The 19,130-nt window shown below is 41.0% G+C and overlaps 1 protein-coding gene across 1 annotated transcript in view; it reads left to right on the plus strand.

Annotated features, from left to right (window-relative positions):
- NDST4 (N-deacetylase and N-sulfotransferase 4) overlaps positions 1-19,130 on the plus strand; it is an 85,712-nt gene that overhangs the window by 39,368 nt on the left and 27,214 nt on the right. The window contains exons 4-5 of the mRNA XM_075025968.1: positions 5,620-5,805; positions 7,523-7,651. Of these exons, the coding sequence (XP_074882069.1) occupies positions 5,620-5,805; positions 7,523-7,651 (315 nt within the window). The remainder of the gene's footprint in view (positions 1-5,619; positions 5,806-7,522; positions 7,652-19,130) is intronic.

Consider the following 19,130-nt stretch of genomic DNA (forward strand, 5'->3'; position numbering starts at 1 on the left):
TCCCAAAATCCATTAAAGACACTAATGGATTAAGCCTTGGATTAAATTTTACAAACTGATAATATCTCAAGTATTATTCTCCTTCTTTATAGGCAATGCAATTGATACACAAAGAGGTAAACAAATTGCGCAGGCAGAAGTCTGATAGTACATATTCCAAAAATAAAAGGAACCAAGTTTTCACTGCCATCCTCTAATCACAAGATATCGTTCCTCCCCCCCGCCTTTTGTACATACTTATCTGACAAAAACAAGAAATATGTATTTAAGTCAAAGCCTGTAGCTCTGTTTTGTCCCTTGATTTGTTTGCTCAGTGATTATCTTCTGTGCTCATTTGTGAGCACATGTGCCAAAAAGCACGGTAGAGATAGGGCAAAAACTACCATCGACTGTTAAAAGGTAGCTGTGATCTGATATGAAGACGTGAGAGACACACATATACAAAACAAACAAATCAATTCAGAGATACACATATACAAAGCAAACAAATCAATTCCGAGCCTGCCTAACACTCCTTGGCTTCAATCTCCTGTTTATAAACCAACTACAGCTGCACATTAGCGCTTCCTCTGCCTAAAACTTTTGAGCTGCCCAAACCACAAAGAAACCATGAGCTTTTAATATACCAATTAAATACCAAGAACATGAAGACCAGTGACCACACATCGAAGGCAAAGTATCTACATGTGATGAAAAGAGAGTCTAATTTGTCCCATTATTAATATCTGTAGTTAACGTTGGGAAGGAGAGATGCCTACTAGACATTGCCTCTAAAACTGTTCTGTAAATGGTCTGCATACATAGGATAACATTGTCTTGTGCAGACAGGATGAGATTTATTCTGCCTAACTTTAAGGTCCTTCCAAAATAGTCCATCTTCTTTAGTGCTTTTGTCCGTATCAGGCGTGTGCTTTGACAGCGCATCTCTGAGACTGCCTCTAATTTCTCAGCTCTATTTAGTACCACACACATGCAGAGTCTATGCATTTCCTAGTCATGTCTAGCTTCCTCAGTGCTGGACTGCCTTTCTTCATTTCACATCCTCCGAAACTTAAGATCTTGAATCCCAACCTCATCTCCGCCTCTTGGTAGTCCACTAGAGCGAGAATCATGCTTAGAGCAGGAGTCACGGTGATGTCTGGGAGACTCCTCTGTACGACTGGTGAAAAGCTGGCTTTTCCCATGCCCCTATCAATCCTGGATCTGATGCCAACACCAAAAAACCCACTTTGTTAAGACCCCTCGTACTCTCTGCTTGGCACATTGTATAGCCACGTGGTGAGGAAGCACGCCACGGAGATGAAAAAACAATGGTGAGAGCAAATACCAACACGCAGAGCCCCTATATCTCAGTAACAATCACCTCTCGTTTGCCAAACAGTCTTGTCTAGCTAGAGAGCTTTTAAACAGATTCTCGAAGGTTAGAATTGAACTAAAAGTAATTGAAGGCTGAAATATTTATGCAATAAAAATTATCTAGAAATGTAACCCTTGAGAACAAAAATCATGTGTCCATAAAGGATGAAATGCAACACAACATTTTTGTCACTGCAGACAAGCAAGAAAGTAGCAAATTCGTTTACCAGATAAGAGAAATCTAAGTATTTTAAACTGGTATAGTAACATATAATCTTACAGGAAATCTCACCAATGTGCAGCAATGTTAGAAATGTATCGCAGTACTAAAAACATGCAAAGCTTATATAAATCTTTTAACTTTGGAAGGTAACATCTTAAAAAGTACTACGTTTACTCTATCACCTACCGTTGCACAAAGTCAAAAGGTTTAGCAAACTTATCTGAGGTTTTATTGTTAACTTTTTCATCTAGAAAAGTCTTTACACCAAAGGGAATCATGCAGTTCAACTGACTGTGTGAAGAGATCTACAGTAGACATTAGATTTAATAAATTAAAATAAAAGGTTGCCTTTTTATTCTTTCTCTGACAATAGCCAATACTAGATGTTTCTGTAAAACAAAACACCCGTGATCTTTAAGAACCAGAATGCCAGTTATGTTATAACAGTTTTAGGTTTTGTTTCATTTTATTTCTTACTGCATTTTAACAATGACATGTAATATTTGGCGCATCACAAACTGGGGGTTTTCTGTTGGACAAGATCCTGCTACTATAAATAGTCAATCTTCCATACGACGTTTTTTATTCAAGTTTCCAACGTCTGCTCACAGAAAAAACTGCTATAGGAATGCCAAGTTACTTGTTGAGAGCATACCTCCTTCTGGAGAGCGGTGCTCATTCCGCATTACCTGCCCTTCCCTTAGCTGACGGTTTTTTTGCGCATGCAGAATAAGTACGCGCAGCACATGCTGACTCATGGCAAGCACAGCTCATTTCTGCACAAATAGGAAGGTCAAAAGAGGTCAGGAGTTTCAAGCAAATCTTCTCTTGCTCGAACGAAGCTGATAATTGAGAGAGATAAGCAGCCTTGGCAATTTGCTTCAGCCTTTCCGATCACCCGCAGAAGTACCTGTCCTACGTGTGGGCTCTGGGCAAGGTAACTTTGGAGGGTGCGCAGACCAGCCGGGCTGCGTCGGCAGAACTACGAGTTCCCAATTTCCATTGCTTTGGCGCGGGTGCGTCACCACGAGTGGGAGACGGAGATTCCCTGCGCTCTGCCGCACAAAGCGGCTGCCGCTGGCCAGATGTGCTGGCCGCACGCGGGCATCAGAGAGAGGGTTCTTCTGAGCTGGGTGTAGACTGGTCCGCATACCAACCTGCTCACTGGTGCCCAGAGGACATGAGGTGTGCCTCTGGAGAACGTCTTTTAGTCTGGTCTAGCCCTTAAAACAAGGCAGGGTGCGCGCTCCCAGACCGCTCGCTCCATGATGCAAACCAATGCATGGGAAGTAGCATCAACTCGGGGAATTTTCTGCCAAAAACGCAATGACTGTTTTAATCACCTTCCCCCATCTCACGGGTTATAACAGTGATTCTCCTTTAATATTGAACTCATCCACTGCTGCAGCTTCAGCTTACACTGTCATTTAAATTAGAATTGAAAGTCTCTCAACGCACAAGTAAAATAAGAATACAAATTTAACCTGTTCAAATTAATGGCTCTGGGGTCCCAGCTTAAGCATGCAATGGCACGTAATGTTGCTGTTCTCAGTGCCAAAAAGGTCCAGAAATTTTCCAAACTAGACACACACATGCACAAAATTTGTGAACAAATTTTGAAATGAAAAAAAAAAATCAATTGAAGTCTTGAATGTAAAGATAACCTAATAAAATCTTGTAGGATAATGTTCCTTTGAGTGCAGAAGGAAATATACTCACTACAGGCATCTCCCATTTTGCCCAATAGCTTAGATTCAAATGTATACTCCTCCTTTAAGACATTAGTTCTCAATCCCAGACAAAATTTAATAACAAAATGAGAGGAAAAAAGGAAACAGAGCAACAGAGATCACTACAAGAGGACATACAATATTTAATTTGCCCAAGTAAGCTGAACATAGAACTGACCAAAGAAAATCTGGTTATTTGTTAGTCGTTTCTTAAAGTCATATTGGGTATCTGAGTGACTGACATGTATTTGTGTGATGAACTGTATAGTAGCTTTTTATATTGAGAACTCATGAAAAGCTGCCTTATTTTATTTGTGAATGGCAGATTACCATTTCACCATTCTGTTGCTATGGCAATACCAGCAGCAACTAGTAAGTAGCTAAACAGGATTTTGCATGTATTCATCCGGATACCTACTTTCGGACATATCATTCGGAGCAGTATTCATTATGTAGCTCAGGACACATTTGCCTTACATTTATGTGTCTGTATGCTCCCTAACACAGGTTTGGTGAAGGTTTGTAGATTCAAGTTAATACAGTATATTTAAGTTAACACAGCATATTTGACAGCTTAAGCATCGTAAACTACTCAGGCAGAGTAATAAATGGCCAGATTTTTCACAAACCTTTAGACGTAGCTTTTTCCTTTATACGTGTTCATGGCAAAAAAAGATAGAGAAAAGAGCAATGTAACACTTCTCATTATAGAGCTGCTCCTCATTTTACGCTTAAACTGACTCAAGCCTTTCAGGCAGGTAACAATATTAATAAGCAGAAATTACATTTTGCTCTAGTAAATTACAAAAGTAGTGAGTTTGGGTTTCTTTTTTTCAAGATCAGCCAGTAACCTAGGATCTTTACTGATAACGAATGGATAATTTTAAGTGGTTACATTATATGGTGTATGAACAAGTGTTCCCTTCAGATTTAACCTAATTTTTATCAATGAACCAAAAACCTTTCTTTGCAAAGTACTTGAAGATGCCCAGCAGAACCTGCTGTTCCTGGAATTAAAGTAATCAACAGTTCTTGGATAATGTGGGCAAGAGAAAGGACAAAAAGGCATAAAAAAAAAATTGTCTTGCATTTTAGCCATTTCCTTCTGAACATCAATTTTAAATGAACAGAAAACAGCTGATGTATCCTGTAGTACTGGGAACAAAATTAATTCAGTAAAGACCCAGAGCGTGGGAAGGGATCCGGCGAGACCCCCACCGGTGGGACACCCTTGCAAACTGGAGATGCCATGGAAGCGTTGAAGGGGGCTTTTACTGGACCTGCTGGAAACGAGCCTCAGCAGGAGAAGAGGCAGAGCACAGCTTTTCTTTCTGCCAGTGGCTGACGATAAACGCTGGACGCGTTTCTGAATGGTCCCTCCGACCAATGAAACTAATTACCTCCTTTTCACATGTACAGCTTACGCTTCGTATGATTTGCTCTCTTTTAAATATATCCCGGCCTACGGATGTGGTTATCAGGCCTCGTCGTCAGACGGGGTTTGCAGACATCCCATGCTAAGCTGGAAGCGGGAGGGATGAGGAGCGGAACGAAGGCAGGAGAGCGTCAGGAGTGGAGGGAACATGCCCAGCACACTTGCAGTTAAGCTTCTACCTTAATTCCTTCTGCCTGCACATTAGCTACCTCACTGGGCCATCAGAAGATATTTTCAGGACAACCTATAGGTTATATTCCTGTAAATGCACATATTTCCTCATGGAAACTGAGCTGAATAAATATTTATGAAATGAAAAAGATGTCCGTCGAAGTCCAGCTTTTTCTGCTACTACCTTAATACCGTGGAAAATATAAGCAGATTCAGAAGCTAGGGGGGATTTTTTTTTTTCCTAAATCAGGAAGGAATCTTGCTCTTATTCCAGAAATAGGAAATAAAAATCCCACATATGTCACAACAACAATTTTTTCCATCTGTTTACTGCTCTAATGCTGTTTGATAGCTTAGTAAATAAGCAGCATCAGCTTATCGGATTACCTTTAAAAAGAACCAAACAGGTAGGATGCACATTAAAATACACACAATCTGTAATGAACAGGCAGGCAAATCTATTCCGTGTAACAGTAACGCAACATAATCCAAGAGGATTATTTATCACTCTGCAGTTACCAAACTGTAATTCCAGTTCCCCTCATCTCTTCCCTGTTTTTAGCTTGTGCTACATGCAAATAGATACGAGTCGGTCCAAGGACAACAGCTTCTCTGATGCTGCTGTCTGCAGGAAAAATAAGCTGTGAATAATTACATGTTCTTTTCCCGTTCCTAAATATATTCCTCCCTCTGCTGTGTTGCAGGAGCACGGCATACCGACCGGCATGGGGTACGCAGTGGCTCCGCACCACTCCGGAGTCTACCCGGTTCACATCCAGCTGTACGAGGCCTGGAAGAAGGTCTGGCGCATCCGAGTGACCAGCACAGAAGAATACCCACACCTGAAGCCTGCACGGTACAGACGGGGCTTCATCCACAATGGCATCATGGTACACTGCATTTCCATGCTTCATAGCGATAGTACTTTAAGCGTCTCAAAAGTATGCTATTTTTACCGAATGCTTCAAGTTTTACAGCAATCATTAAAATTCTCTGTGATCGAGGCTTTGTAAGGGTGCCAAAATAGTGCATTTGTTATGCAGCCAGTTTAAAAAAAAAAAAAAAAAGTCACACAAACTCAGGCAACTGCAAATGTAATCCTCAGAAACTAAACGTACTTGTAGTCCCATCAACTATCAACTGAGTTATAAATGCGTACTTTGAAATTCATTAAACTGCCTAAGACCTATGTTTCAAGCTCGGGTTCATCTTTATGCATGAAAGGATTAGAAATCCACCACCTGGGAAGGTGAGCAGGTGTAAGTAATCTCCTTCAGCAAGGACGATGCTTCTCTGAGGCCAAGGTTTCGTTCCGAGCTTTGCTGCTGAAACTCTCGGAGCCAGGGACCGGACACGTGCCCGACTCTTCCAGACCATGTATTTGTGTGAGGAGAGAGAAGGTTCCTCACATGCATACTTGAACCGCATGAAGGGCAGGAGAACTTATAAAATTATTTGGCCTGTCTAACCAGGCAGCTGCGACCCTATAGATAGGTGAAACACCAAAATTGAATACGCATAAGTGAAGTTAAAAATATTTTAAGGGCAGGTCCCAGGATGCTTTCAGGTCCCAGCTGATTTGAATATTGCCTACGCATATGAAGTCAAAACTGTGATCCCCTACACAAGACAAAAGCAACGTCTTAATCAAAACTAAGAAGTTACTGCACAGAGTCCAATTACTATTGAAACAGACTCCAATTCAGCACTGCATTGACACATGTATTAAAACCCTCTGCTGAATGTAGGTTTTATTTGTTGTTTTAATTGAGTAAAAGTGAAAACATGACCGGAGGGAAACAAAAGGCTTTCCCCAGGTGAATTATATCTCCGCATGGATTAGGCAGTACCCATAAGCCCTGACAGTTGTTGTCCTTACTTTACCAGAGCCCTTCGATTGTACTTAGCTAATAACGTAACTAAACTATCTAGTGGTCCGAGATGAGTTTGTTTTCCCTCTCCTGCTAGCTGGCGTGTTTCTGACACGCAGCCCCTTGATTTATGGTGGGACAGGGAGCTGACCTCGGGCTGGTCTCCTGTGAGCATCCCACCGGTCCGTAAACATTTCGCCAACAGGCACCAGGGGCTCGGTATGGTTTTCAGGACTGAGGAAAGTAGGAAGCAACAGGTCTTTTGTGGTCCGCAGCCTTGAATACAAATTCAGTTCAGCATCTCAAGAACAGCGAGATTAATTGCCTGAGATAGAGGAGATGGCCAGGAAGCACTGTTTATCTGCTAATAAACCAACCTTGCTAAGGGAAGAGAGGTTTGGCTTTTTGTTTTCTTCCTCTCCCAAATGCCAGGAAACGAACACTTCCTATGAGTGTACGAGCTGAATAAAACGGTCTGCACGAAAGCTCAGGGCATGTGCGTAGCAGCTTTTCAGAGCTGGCATCTGGAAATCTCCACATCTGCAGGACCGTGCTTGCTTACCACAAGACTACGGAAGGCACAAAGGAGCCCATAAATAAAACACACCAGAGTGCAGAGGCAGAAAGGGTTACAGTTTTGTTTACTTTGAGTTACTGGAGGGATTCGGGTGGCTGCGCCAGGGTAAGTTTGCAGAAAGAAGTTAATGTCACAACAGTGCTGTTATTTTGTTCTCAGGTGCTCCCTCGACAGACCTGTGGCCTTTTCACTCATACTATTTTTTACAAGGAATATCCTGGGGGCCCTCAGGAGCTGGACAAAAGTATCCGAGGAGGTGAACTCTTCCTCACCATTCTCCTGAATCCCGTAGGTACCTTCTTTTGCTATTTTTTTGACACTCTGACTAATGGGGAGGAGGGAGGAAGGGAGGAAGGGAAGGAGATCAGTTTTCTTCGATCTTGTCTAAGAAATAAAAATCAAGACCACTTGCTCAGAGGTAACAAGCAGTTTAAGAGGAAAGGAGCAAAATGTCTTCTGCTAATTTCTAACTACAACTGTATGCAACAAGTTACTGGAAAATGCATTCGTTTGAGCTCCATACTGTTTCCCAACCTGAAGCCTGGTCCCCGTGAGAGAAGAGTGTGCTGACTTGTCTAACTGAAACGGAAAGAAACCAGTGAGGGTAGAGAAAACTGTGTGATCTTATTCCACTTTTCCTTTTTTCCATAAGCTTGGCCCCTCAGGCACTCCTGATATAGCTCAATGGAAACCCCAGGGCTCCGACCTGATGTCATTCCCCCACCACTGGCTCTTGAAAACAGGTTTTGTGCAGCTAAAAATTACCCTAAGCAGTACACAGCCTTCTAATGAACATTTTCGCTTTGCTTAGTGCTGCATTTCTTTTTCCCTGTCAGCATTACACGAACCTTAAACTATATATACGTATGTATGTGTGCACATGTAAACAACCTACATATGTATAAGCACACATATATATGGTTTAGTCAAAAGTGCCACAGACTTTAAGGATTTGCAGAGCTATTACACAATTTTGTCTCTCAACTACTAAAGCGGCGTAAACTGCGCTATGCTAATATACACATACACACACGCACGTATGAAAAGACAATGTAGGTGGGTGCAGAGGAGTGATTGGGTTTACCAAGGATCAAGGAGGAAAGCTACCTGACTGCAAATGCTATATTTTGGAGTCACAGTTTTCTTGCCTGTGTACAACAGTCTGGTGCCATTTAAGACAGCAGCCTAGAGGTGGAAGGAAGGAGGACAAGAACAAAAAAAACAAACAAACAAAAAAATATCAATTATTTTTTTGCCATTGTCCTCTCTTCTTCCTGTTCCACCCAAACAAGCTATACTACTCACAAGATAAATGTCTCATGTCTCGTCAGGTGGCCTAATTTCCAGTGGTTTTAAATTACAGTACTCATTGACTTCTCTGCAGAGGTAAAGAAACTTCAGGTGGAGCTAAGTCTCAAATCCAGGTCACTTTAATTATTTAAAGACCTAAATATAGATTTTAGTATTATATAATTAGATGCTTGTAGGTGAAAATTTTGGTTAGGGAGCTAAGTTGGTGTCCGAGTGAAAGAATCAGTGGGTTTAAAGAAATGGGACATTTCTATTAGGAGTTTTTCTGTACCATACATGTGACACCTAAATTGAGAATAAAAAATATCCCTGTTCTTTACCCTGTCTCTCCATTACCTGCAGTTCTCTCAGGCTGGCTTTTCTTCCCATGGTTTCCTTAAGTGTAACTTGGCTCATCACTGTCTTGGGATGCTACTGGAATTTATCCTTAGCTTTATCGTACTTTGATCAATAACCTGTGCATCTTTCACTTACCTGAAGATTTCCTCAGCTTTAGGCAGTGCAGCAGTCTGTGGCAATGTTCTTACTCCAGAAGAGATGCTCAGAATAGCCCAAATTCCTCAGTTGATCACCATGTCCAAGCCTGTGAGCGTGCTCGGGCCACCCTGACTTCCTCCCCTACAACTCCCTTTTTCCCTAGTTGCAGGTTTTTCTTTCTTACTGACAGCAAATAAGCAAGAAGGAACAAGCTCACGGGTGCTTATTAGAAATTTCAGCCTTTGGATCTTTTAAACGATTGCGTCCCAACGTTCTTTCCAAAGACAGGCTGAGGCTATGGGGAAGAGTAGCTCTTCAATTCGTCTAAAAATTATTTTAAAGGCTATTATTGAATTTCGAATGGAATCAGATAGGCTTATGCCACTATTTATTACACTCTCCGTAATTCATTAGCCTGGACTTTCCAGGCAGCTCCCAAGCAGGACCAGCCTCGGAGGTGCCGGAGCATCTTCCACCTGGGAGCTCTAACACCCCCAGCTGCTTGCCCCAGCCCTGCAGGACATTTCCCCAAGCCGGGTCCAATTGCTTCCCCACGAAACGGCCAAATGTCTCCCTAGACAGGTCCTGCAGCACAGGCGGGTGCTCTTGGTGCCTTGCTGAGCGTGACACAAAGAATTCTTGAGAGAAACTGTGCCACCGTCCGTCTTTTAGGTTTCAGGAGTGATGCAGCAGAGGCAGGACCTTTCCTAGGAAGGCAATACGTAATGGCAGGCAAAGCATTCCAGATTTAATCGTGCATCTGTCATGTTCAGGACTGAGAAGACCATCTTCCAACAAAAAGCTGGGGGGGAGTGAAGATTTTCTTTGATTTTCTTCTGTACATGAAGTCATTGTTTTGACCAAGCTATGTTCCATTAACTTGAGAGTCCAATATATATTATTGGGTGGTATTTGAAAACAACAGCTTTTCTATACTGTTAATGTTTGATTCCCCCCCTCCCACTTTCATGATTTTCTGTCTTTACCTCATCAAAACTGATATTTTACTGAGCTAAGCGACACAAGTGAAATACTGACACGCACTTCCCTAACTCCGAGTTAAGTATGAATCTGTTCCAATATAAGTGCTTATTCAGACAGGAAGAAATATAATTTAATCATCTGTGAGCTGAAGTAAGATATACCACAAAACCCCACCATCATTCAAGTCAGGTTGGTACACTACCCTATGAAATATGCACTGACAACAGTAAAAGCAAAATCTAGCCTTATCTCAGAAGGAAACTGGTGTGAGTAGGAAACAAAGTCATCTATATTCATACACCCTTTTTTCTTTTTTTAAATACCAAGTTTGGACAGCACACAAATGAACAAATGGGAAGAGCTTTCTCTTATTCAGTGTAAGAGAAGGTGTAATGTTTTGGTGGTTAATTTGAAAAAGTTTATAGATTAATATCCAAAAATCTATGGTAGCTTCTGAAAAGGATCAATAGAGAGACTATTCAACTGGCCAATCGCAAATTCAGTTGAATTAAAAAAAAAACCATGCTTTGAATGTGTGTTCTCCAATCTGGCAGCAGTGCAAACTGGAATAGCAACAAGGGACTTCCCGTCTTATATCCTAGAGGATTTTCAAACACATCCACTAACTTATAAGCTTCTTTAGTATTTGAATATCACCCCGTGCAGTTCAGGGCTTTACCACGAGCACAATTCAGGGGTTTACCGCAAGCAGTCCAGTGTAAACCAGCGTGTGCTCTCCAAATGGATTATGGAAAAGAACAACTGTTTGGAATGTAAAGGCTTTTTCAAAATCATAATTTAAAATTTTGTAGTTGTTATTGAGTCATAGTGAATGAGATGCCTAATGTAGTCTGTGGACAGAAACCATATCCATACAATAAAATCCTAACCAGAATGCACCATCCACCCCAGCACGTAGGCTGCTTTAAACATCATTCCAGCTATCCTGCTTCAAGTTTTGCAGGAAAGGGATTGCCTGTACCGTTGTTTATTTTTGCATTATTGACATTGCTTAAGAATATTTTTCTTTTACTCTTTAAAAACACTGGCCAGACTCTTTCCTGGTGCGGAGGAGATTCACAGAAGCAGAGTAGCTCCTATAAATTCCACTGCCACGTGGTTGCACAAGTCTGCTCGCCAGGCTCTGGTCTCAAGCGGGTGTGCGCAATTGCCACCAGCATTAGCGTGAGTTATGTGCGCACAGCAAGGGGAAAGGGAAACCCCTCCGCAAGGGCAGTGTGCTCTTCTGGAGGGTGAAGGTGGTATAAAACTATTTCTGCTTGCAGAAAGTGAACGTATGCATGTGCACTCTCACAGCCCTGCCAGGCTACCATGACAACTGAAGTTACATACAAATTATGTGTGTTATTACCATAAAAGATCATATTCCAGAGTCCAAGACTGGGTTAGAAATCTCCTTATGCAGCTAGTTATCTGCCTTGCACTGCACAGTGTCATTCACTACCCCCACCTGGTTCAAAAAGCACAGGGGCAACAAAAAAAAAAAAAATACAAAACAAAAAAAGGAATATCTGGTTTCACAGAGCCCTTTCTACAACTACAGCAGACGATCGTTTTGTTACCATTTTATGAGGTGCCTTCTTGATCATCAAGTAGGCTAAAAGTTAGGAGAGGTTTTCTGAGCAAGTTTGTGGTTGTTGCCCGTCTCATTTCTGTGGGGTTTTTTTGTTCTCTTTGCCAGTTTCTACATTGGTATGTTTCTGTACATGAGCCTAACAATAGCTGGGCAACAATTCCAAGTTAGATGTGATCTATAACAACATTTTAGCTTTAGATGATTGAAAATCTAGATGCTTTCCCCGTAAAAACAAACCAACCCATAAATAGTTGCTAATATACTTTTTCACCCAAAAATAAAATGAGCTGTGCAGTTCAATGACATCTACCCAAAGCAGCTACACTAAGGGCTGGTCTCCCACACATTGCACAAGTGCCTGTTTGCTCCTGGCTTCTCTTTCGGAGGCAGCCACCTAGTTTCCTCCAAATCAAACCCTGGACCTGGGTTTTGAGGATGGTTTACTTTAGGCAGCTGTCTCAAAAACCAGTCCGGACAAGGATGCATTGGCTTTGGCTCTCTGCCAACCTCCAACACCATTCCCAGCAGATTTTCAGTCCTCATATCCTCCCACCCTTTTGCTCTATGTCCTTCAGCTTGCAACACACATTACCGGTGTCATACATCCCTCTAAAGCAACAACATAGTTCTTGCACTATTTCAGACACTTAGAAAACAGACAATAAGCGTTCTATTTTTGAGCCATATCTGCAGAAACGCGATGTGGTGGGAGCGATGCAGGCACGAGCTTGCTCCCTGAGCGGATACGGAGGAGCAGCCCACTCCACGTCCCATAGCCCCCCACACACAGAGCATCGCTGCTGTGAGGGGTCTTCTACCACCACACAGAAACGACCAAAGCTGTTGGAGCACTAAAACCAAACAACTTCTCTCACTTTCAGTTTGCCTTGTTGAAGAGACATGTAGGTGAATCTATCGCTTATTAAGAAGTAGACTAGCAACACCAGCTAAAAAAGTACAAAGATGTACTGCACCGTTTGGCACCTCTTTCCCTTCACCACCCAGCACCAGCCTCCTTGCTGGATTTACCAGCATCCTTGCTTCATCTCACTAGTCCAACTGTTGCCCCTTTGCACTAACATTGAATATAACATTGAAATAACATAGTGAATATATTATTCACTGCTTAGGGAGGACAAGAGTGCAGCTGAGAATAGTTCAGTTCGTGTCCACAGTTAAAGGCAAGGCTTCCAGAAGTGAAAAGCCATATTTTACGCTCCGGTAAATAGAATTACTACAGGTTTCCCACACACACACACTTCAAGACAGTCTTTTTTAGACTGTTTCAAATTTTAGAAATGATCACAGTGCCTTGATTAAAATCAGCACAACACCACCTTTTGCCGTGGATTACAGCTCTTTAGCTGTCTAAAAGCAAACTAAATGTCAGCTATTTCTGGCCTTCTAGCTTAAGATGTCAGGGGCAAAGAAACAGAAACCCGAAAGTCTGTGAATAAGTGGTGAAGAGACACAGATGCACGATAAGTGGATGAATAAACTTGAGCATGAAGAGCATCCCAAGCACAACAGAACCAAAGTCAACATCAATGCCAGCTTCCAGGAGGACTACCGCCTGCTTTTCAACCCTATAACCGCTGACTAATGCTCTTTCTGCATCGACACATTGAGCAGATCAATCACATCTAACTGAAACAGCCCCCAGCAGAGTTAAAAAACAAGCAGTAGATCACGGTTCTTTTCATTGCGCGGGCACGGCATCCGCACTACGATTCTGCTTTGTTCCGGAAAATGCCTCGCCTGGATGATGTAGACCAGGGTTTCCAGGCACAAAACAGCAACTGGATTTGTAGTTGTGTTTTTAACAGGATTTCAGCAGCGAAGATGGGTTGTAAAAGAAAGCACAGAGAAGTTCATGTTTCCTTAGGCTGTTACGACATTCATTTATAATCTTTCATCCCATCCCCCCAAACAAGTGGAAGTAGGAACACAACCTAAATAATCAAGTTTTGATTAAATATTTTTTTCAATTAGCTTGATTACTGAAGCACATTTCAAGAATAATTAAATGTGGGGAAGCAAATTTACTAAATAGCAATCATGTATCAGATAGGAAGAATTTATTTACGACTAATTTAGGGTCGGACTGCAATTCTCAATGGTAATGGCGAGCAGTAACATTGACATTGCAGTACACTGACTGCAACACTATTTCTTCTGTGAGTATAAATTCCATGTACTTCACATGTGAGAAGCTTACAAAGTGGCCTCAGCAGGGAGCAGGTGCGAGATAATGAAGTTTTTGCATGAGGTAAGGAACCTGCAACTAAATCTTGAAAAAGGCCAGAACTGAATATCTGCTAGCCTTTCCTAACTTTAACACATGCCACCAGTGAAGGCAACTGGCAAATTCTCTTTTTTCCCCTCCTGAGCCCTGACAAGCAAGTGGTTTGCAGAAACCCCATCCATTACTCAGGCTGGAGTTAGCAATTTCAGCAAGTGTATTACAAATAAATATTAAGCTCATATACCAAAAATGTTTGCACTTCCATGAAGCAATACCACATAGATGGTTAAATTAGAAAATGCCCAAGTGACATTGCATTAGGATAAAGAGTTTGCAGAGAGATTGTCAAGGGAATCTTCAGATGGATTTTTTTTTTTTTTTAATGGTTTCTACTGAATACTCTGTGGCTCAGAGAGATATTTTCACTTTCTAATTTATGAAACCTAAAGATGAGTCATGTCTGGCAGAGATGATTTAGTAGGATGCAGAGGAGGGATAAATTCCACCAAGACAGAAAGAAATCAAACCAACTTTCTTTTGAGTTTTAATGAGGGTTACAAGAATCCCAGCCAGATCTTTCCAGGATCCAGCTAATGCAGAAGGCTGCTCAAGTCCAGAGTTAGGGGTACTTATTCTTTGCATAAACACTCCAAGGCAAAGCTCATTAAAGTTATCTGAAAAAGTCTCAGCAAACAGGATTTGAAATAAACCTAAATAGTGCAACTCTTTTGAAAGGTATCAATCTAGCTCCTCTCTCAAGGGTTTCATTCTTTTGGAGACTTAGAACAATAACAAGGAGCTTCAGATGTATTTACAAATAAGAAATACACCTACAGTTTGGGACAGAAAATGAGACATTACTGTGCTCTTGGAGTTTTTCTTTACTATTTGTTACAAGAAAAGCAATGAAACATTCAACCAAAAGATTTTTTTCTCCCTTGCCAGACCAAAGCTAGATGTTCAAGCAGTGTTATGTTATCATCATCATCAATGTTATTTACTTTGTGGTTTGACAAACAAGATCAAAAACCAGTTATTTACTAAATCCCAATTAGGACAGAACTCCTAGAAGTCATAGCATCAGCAATTACATGTCAGTGGTGAAAATAAAACAGCAAAACCAACTACAATCAGTAGAAATAAGCAAGGGAAGAGAAAAAAAAAAAGACATCTAAAACTTCAAACAATCAAAAATGTAAAGAAAGTTTTACAAAACTTTTTTTGTGCCTAATCTAATTTTGATAGTAAAATAAGACTTTTCGCAAGACTAAGATTCTTACCACTGTGCTGTGACAGCATGTATATCTCTATTAACTGTAGTTAGATCTTAAAACAAGAAAGTACATTACTACTCAAGAAAGTATGTTGCTACTCAAGGCATATCTTCACAGCCAGGAATTTAATGCCAGAGAGCATCAGACAAGAAGAATACCATGTCCTTAATCTGAATATAACACTATCCAGCTACATAAATGTGATAGAAAATTCTCTGGTTCTGACCAGCATTGTAGCAACCCCATCCCTTGTGGAAAAAATATTTAGGTTTTCTGCAGGTGTACAGCATTCCACTGCTTCAACAGAAAAAACAAAGTCAACCTAAGGCTTTTTTTAAATTTATTTACTTCTTAAACCATTTCAAACAGCAACATTTCCTTTTCTCTCTTCCTAAACCTCCCCCATTCTTTACAACCTTTTTGCAGTGCTTTGAGGTGCTTTCAAAGTTGGTTTGGTTTTTTTAAATGTTTGTTTCATTGAGTTAAATAACTATAAAAAAAATCTATGGCATTTCAAGGAGTTCAACATTTCAGTCATTTTCAGCATTTTTTTTATTCTACTTCTCATTAGTTACTTAGCTTAATTGTGCTTTAGAATAACTTTATCCATTCCCAGAACATAGCTGTAAAATCCCCCTTCCTCTTTGTTCACTTCACCAATGATGCGCCATATTCCTTTTCTTTGCCCCAGTTCCTTTTTTTTTAATACCTTCCCATCAAACATTAACCAACTTCACATGCACTGCTGTCTTTGACATACTCGGTAGAGAAAGACAGGTTAACTGGCATTAAAATCAACCTGCATTAAGTGACCTTCTTTCTTTTGAAGCAGGGCTTTGGTGTGAAAGCTGTGACGTGCCAGTCACGTGCCAATGTATTTTTCTAAGGCACACTCATGGGCACACCATCTGCTATCATGAGCAAACATGGAGCATGAGGTGGAGCAAGCAAATGGGATGAAAAGAGCAAATCCCTTGCTTTGCTTCAAAATGTAAACCATGAAAATTTATAATTTAAAAAAACCTCACATTCATAACATACAGTTCCCAAACTGATATACTCTTCAGCAGCAAAAAGCAGGTTTCTCATAAGAAAAGTTAGGGAACTCAGTTGGAGTTTAAATTTAAGGAGGATTTTCCACCTCCAAATGTCAGGCTCAAAACTAAGTGGGTTCAGTCCGTGTTCTCTGACCGTTGCCCTTCATTCAGTCTCCTGAGAAATGCTCTGACATATTTAAAGCATGCTTTTACAAATTGTTCTATATATCACATCTTCAGCATCCACAAGGTCTTCCAGTATCTGTTTTCTAGTTCGTCTCCTTTACTCCCCTGCTTCACAGACGATAAAGAACAGTCATAAACGTTTAACAGCCAAGATAAGCTAATAAATACAGCCCTAAATATTATCGCCCCTACAAACAAGAGCAAGAGAGTCATTTCTCCAAAAAAAAAAAAAAAACCACAAAAAAAAACCCCCAACTCTTTAAACCAGAGAGCTTTTTATTAAGCCAGCAAGTGACAGCACAAAAGGCACCTCAGTCGAACACTAAAGCAAAAATCAGTGCGTCAGGCTTTGAGAAGAACCAGCAAGAGCCACTGAGTAGTCAGTTAATTGGATTTACTTGCCAGTCCGGTGCATGTTTTTCTCATTATCTGTTCACCTCGAAAAGCTAACGGATAACCCTTAACACTGCCACCCCCTTTCCTGCAGCGCCCTTCCTATTTTCTGCTCTAGCCCCATTGCAGCTCTGCAGCCACCAACCCCTTCCGAGACACAATGTCAAGTCAACGCTGAAACCAAAGTAGTTGTAGACCTTCCTGTGCACGCAATGGCAAAGCTTCTTGTGAAGTATGACCCAAATGTTGGCCACATTCAAGCAGCGGAAAAAGCTTGCAGAAAATGAAACCTAATATGAGGCCCCCACCATCTCAAGATATTCCCATGTCTGTCCTGGTCACAGCTGAACACAGTGAGTTAAGATTTTTCTGTAGCCTGAACCGAGAAGGTCAGATATCCCTAGAGAGGTGGTTAAATTGAAGATCTCTACCAAGGATCAGCTTGTTACTTACATCCAGTGTCTTAATTCACAAGATGCTTCTCATTTCCTATTCTTCCTTCCTTTACCTCCTTGTTACACGCATGAACTTGGCTGGGCTAACTCTTCCTCTCCCCTTCTTCTCACAGGGTGTTTTAATTCAGTCTCCCACTGTCTTCTTTTCATAGTTCCACCATAAAGAACTTGCACATACCATTCCTGCATTTTATTTTTATATATTTTTTTTTTCTTAAAAGTCTCTTTACTCTAGATTTATACCCACATCACTACATAGTATCTAGAGACACATGCATACCATGCACAAAACGTTTTTTGTCCGGAAAGGCAACAAAATAATATATATTTGCAACTGACTGATCAAGCCATTTTTGAAGTTAAAATAAAGAAACATAGCAGAAAAAGGGAAAAGATAAACTTGTTTAAACTCTTCTTCTTATTTCAGTCAAACATCCCTAAGCAGCTTTAACCTGAGATGAAATGTGGCATATGAATTTCAGGAAGATTAGCTTCTTTTGCAGGAATTTGGTTGTCAAGAGTGAAATCAGACTTCTGATTGAAAGGTAACTTTGAACTCAACTCAGGAGAAGCTACAGACAGTCCATAATAAGGTACATTATTATTCTAACTTTGAACAAGGCGTGATCACACGTTGCAGAAATAGGCAAATTCTTTGTAAGTGTCATAGGATGCTTTTAATTTTGAAGGCCACTTAAATGCATTTACATTTTTAAATTCTCACCGTAACTAAAGGGTTATTGTTCATTTCCAGTCTGTTAGATCTAGATTCTGCATGTCCCGCAAGTGCCATACTTCGAACATTTTGTTCTTGTTTCCTGCTCTCGCTCATCACAAAAACAGATGAGAATCACACGTTATTGCTGTAGAATATTAAAAGTAAATGCAGAGAGGGGTTAATTTATACCTTCCACAAGAGATTTGGGAGTGTTATTATGAAACATCTGGAGTGTTAATAATATTTTTCTTTTTATTTGCTTTGTTTCTCTGAGCATAGCTGTAGAAAGAATAAAAAATAACCTTGGGCATTGTAAGAAATACGCTGCAATCCAAAAATAATTCATAATGCAGTCCTACTAAGGGGCCTGTGAACAGAGCATCTCAGCATATTTCAGGAACGGGAAGAAGAAAGCAAGCGACCTCCCCACTACAAAAATGTCAATACCCCTTGAGCCATAATTAGCAGGCTACTGCCTACAGGGACAGGCGTGCCCTTCTCCAACACAACAAGAGGGATACGGTCATTCTACCAAATCAAAAAGGGAATTCTGTTATTAACCAGGTATGTCAGAATTTGTCTTAATGGTCAAAACCATACCAAATCAAATGGAAAAAAAAAAAGGGGGGGAGAGCTGGGCCTTATGATTCGTTGCATAGGAGCGCATTAACCTGCCAGGACAACATAAAGAACCATTTTACCGCATTAAGGGAATGTTAGAGCGAAGCACAAGAGGGTGGCCAGACACTCGTCCCTGTAGGGAGGACCATGGGGTTGCCGTCCCAGGGGCATCCCGGCCAGCACTGCCCGGGCAGGCAGCGTAACGGCAAGACGTAGTCATTAGCTTTGGCCCGAGGAGATGGCAGTACCTCTTCTTTACTTAGAAAAATATTTACATCCTGCGCACGTTCGGCATCGTAAACACTCCTGTTTTCTTCCTGCCACGGCACACATTAAGGTTCAATACAACCGGCGTACATTTGTTTTGAAAGATAGCACGCTACAAAAGTGCCTGGATCTACAGCACAATCGCCCCTTCCCCTAAAGATATTTCCTTTTGCAACTAGAAATCCTGTAAGCACTGATAACA

Source organism: Buteo buteo, chromosome 1 (assembly GCF_964188355.1).
Source record: "Buteo buteo chromosome 1, bButBut1.hap1.1, whole genome shotgun sequence".
NCBI lineage: Eukaryota > Metazoa > Chordata > Aves > Accipitriformes > Accipitridae > Buteo > Buteo buteo.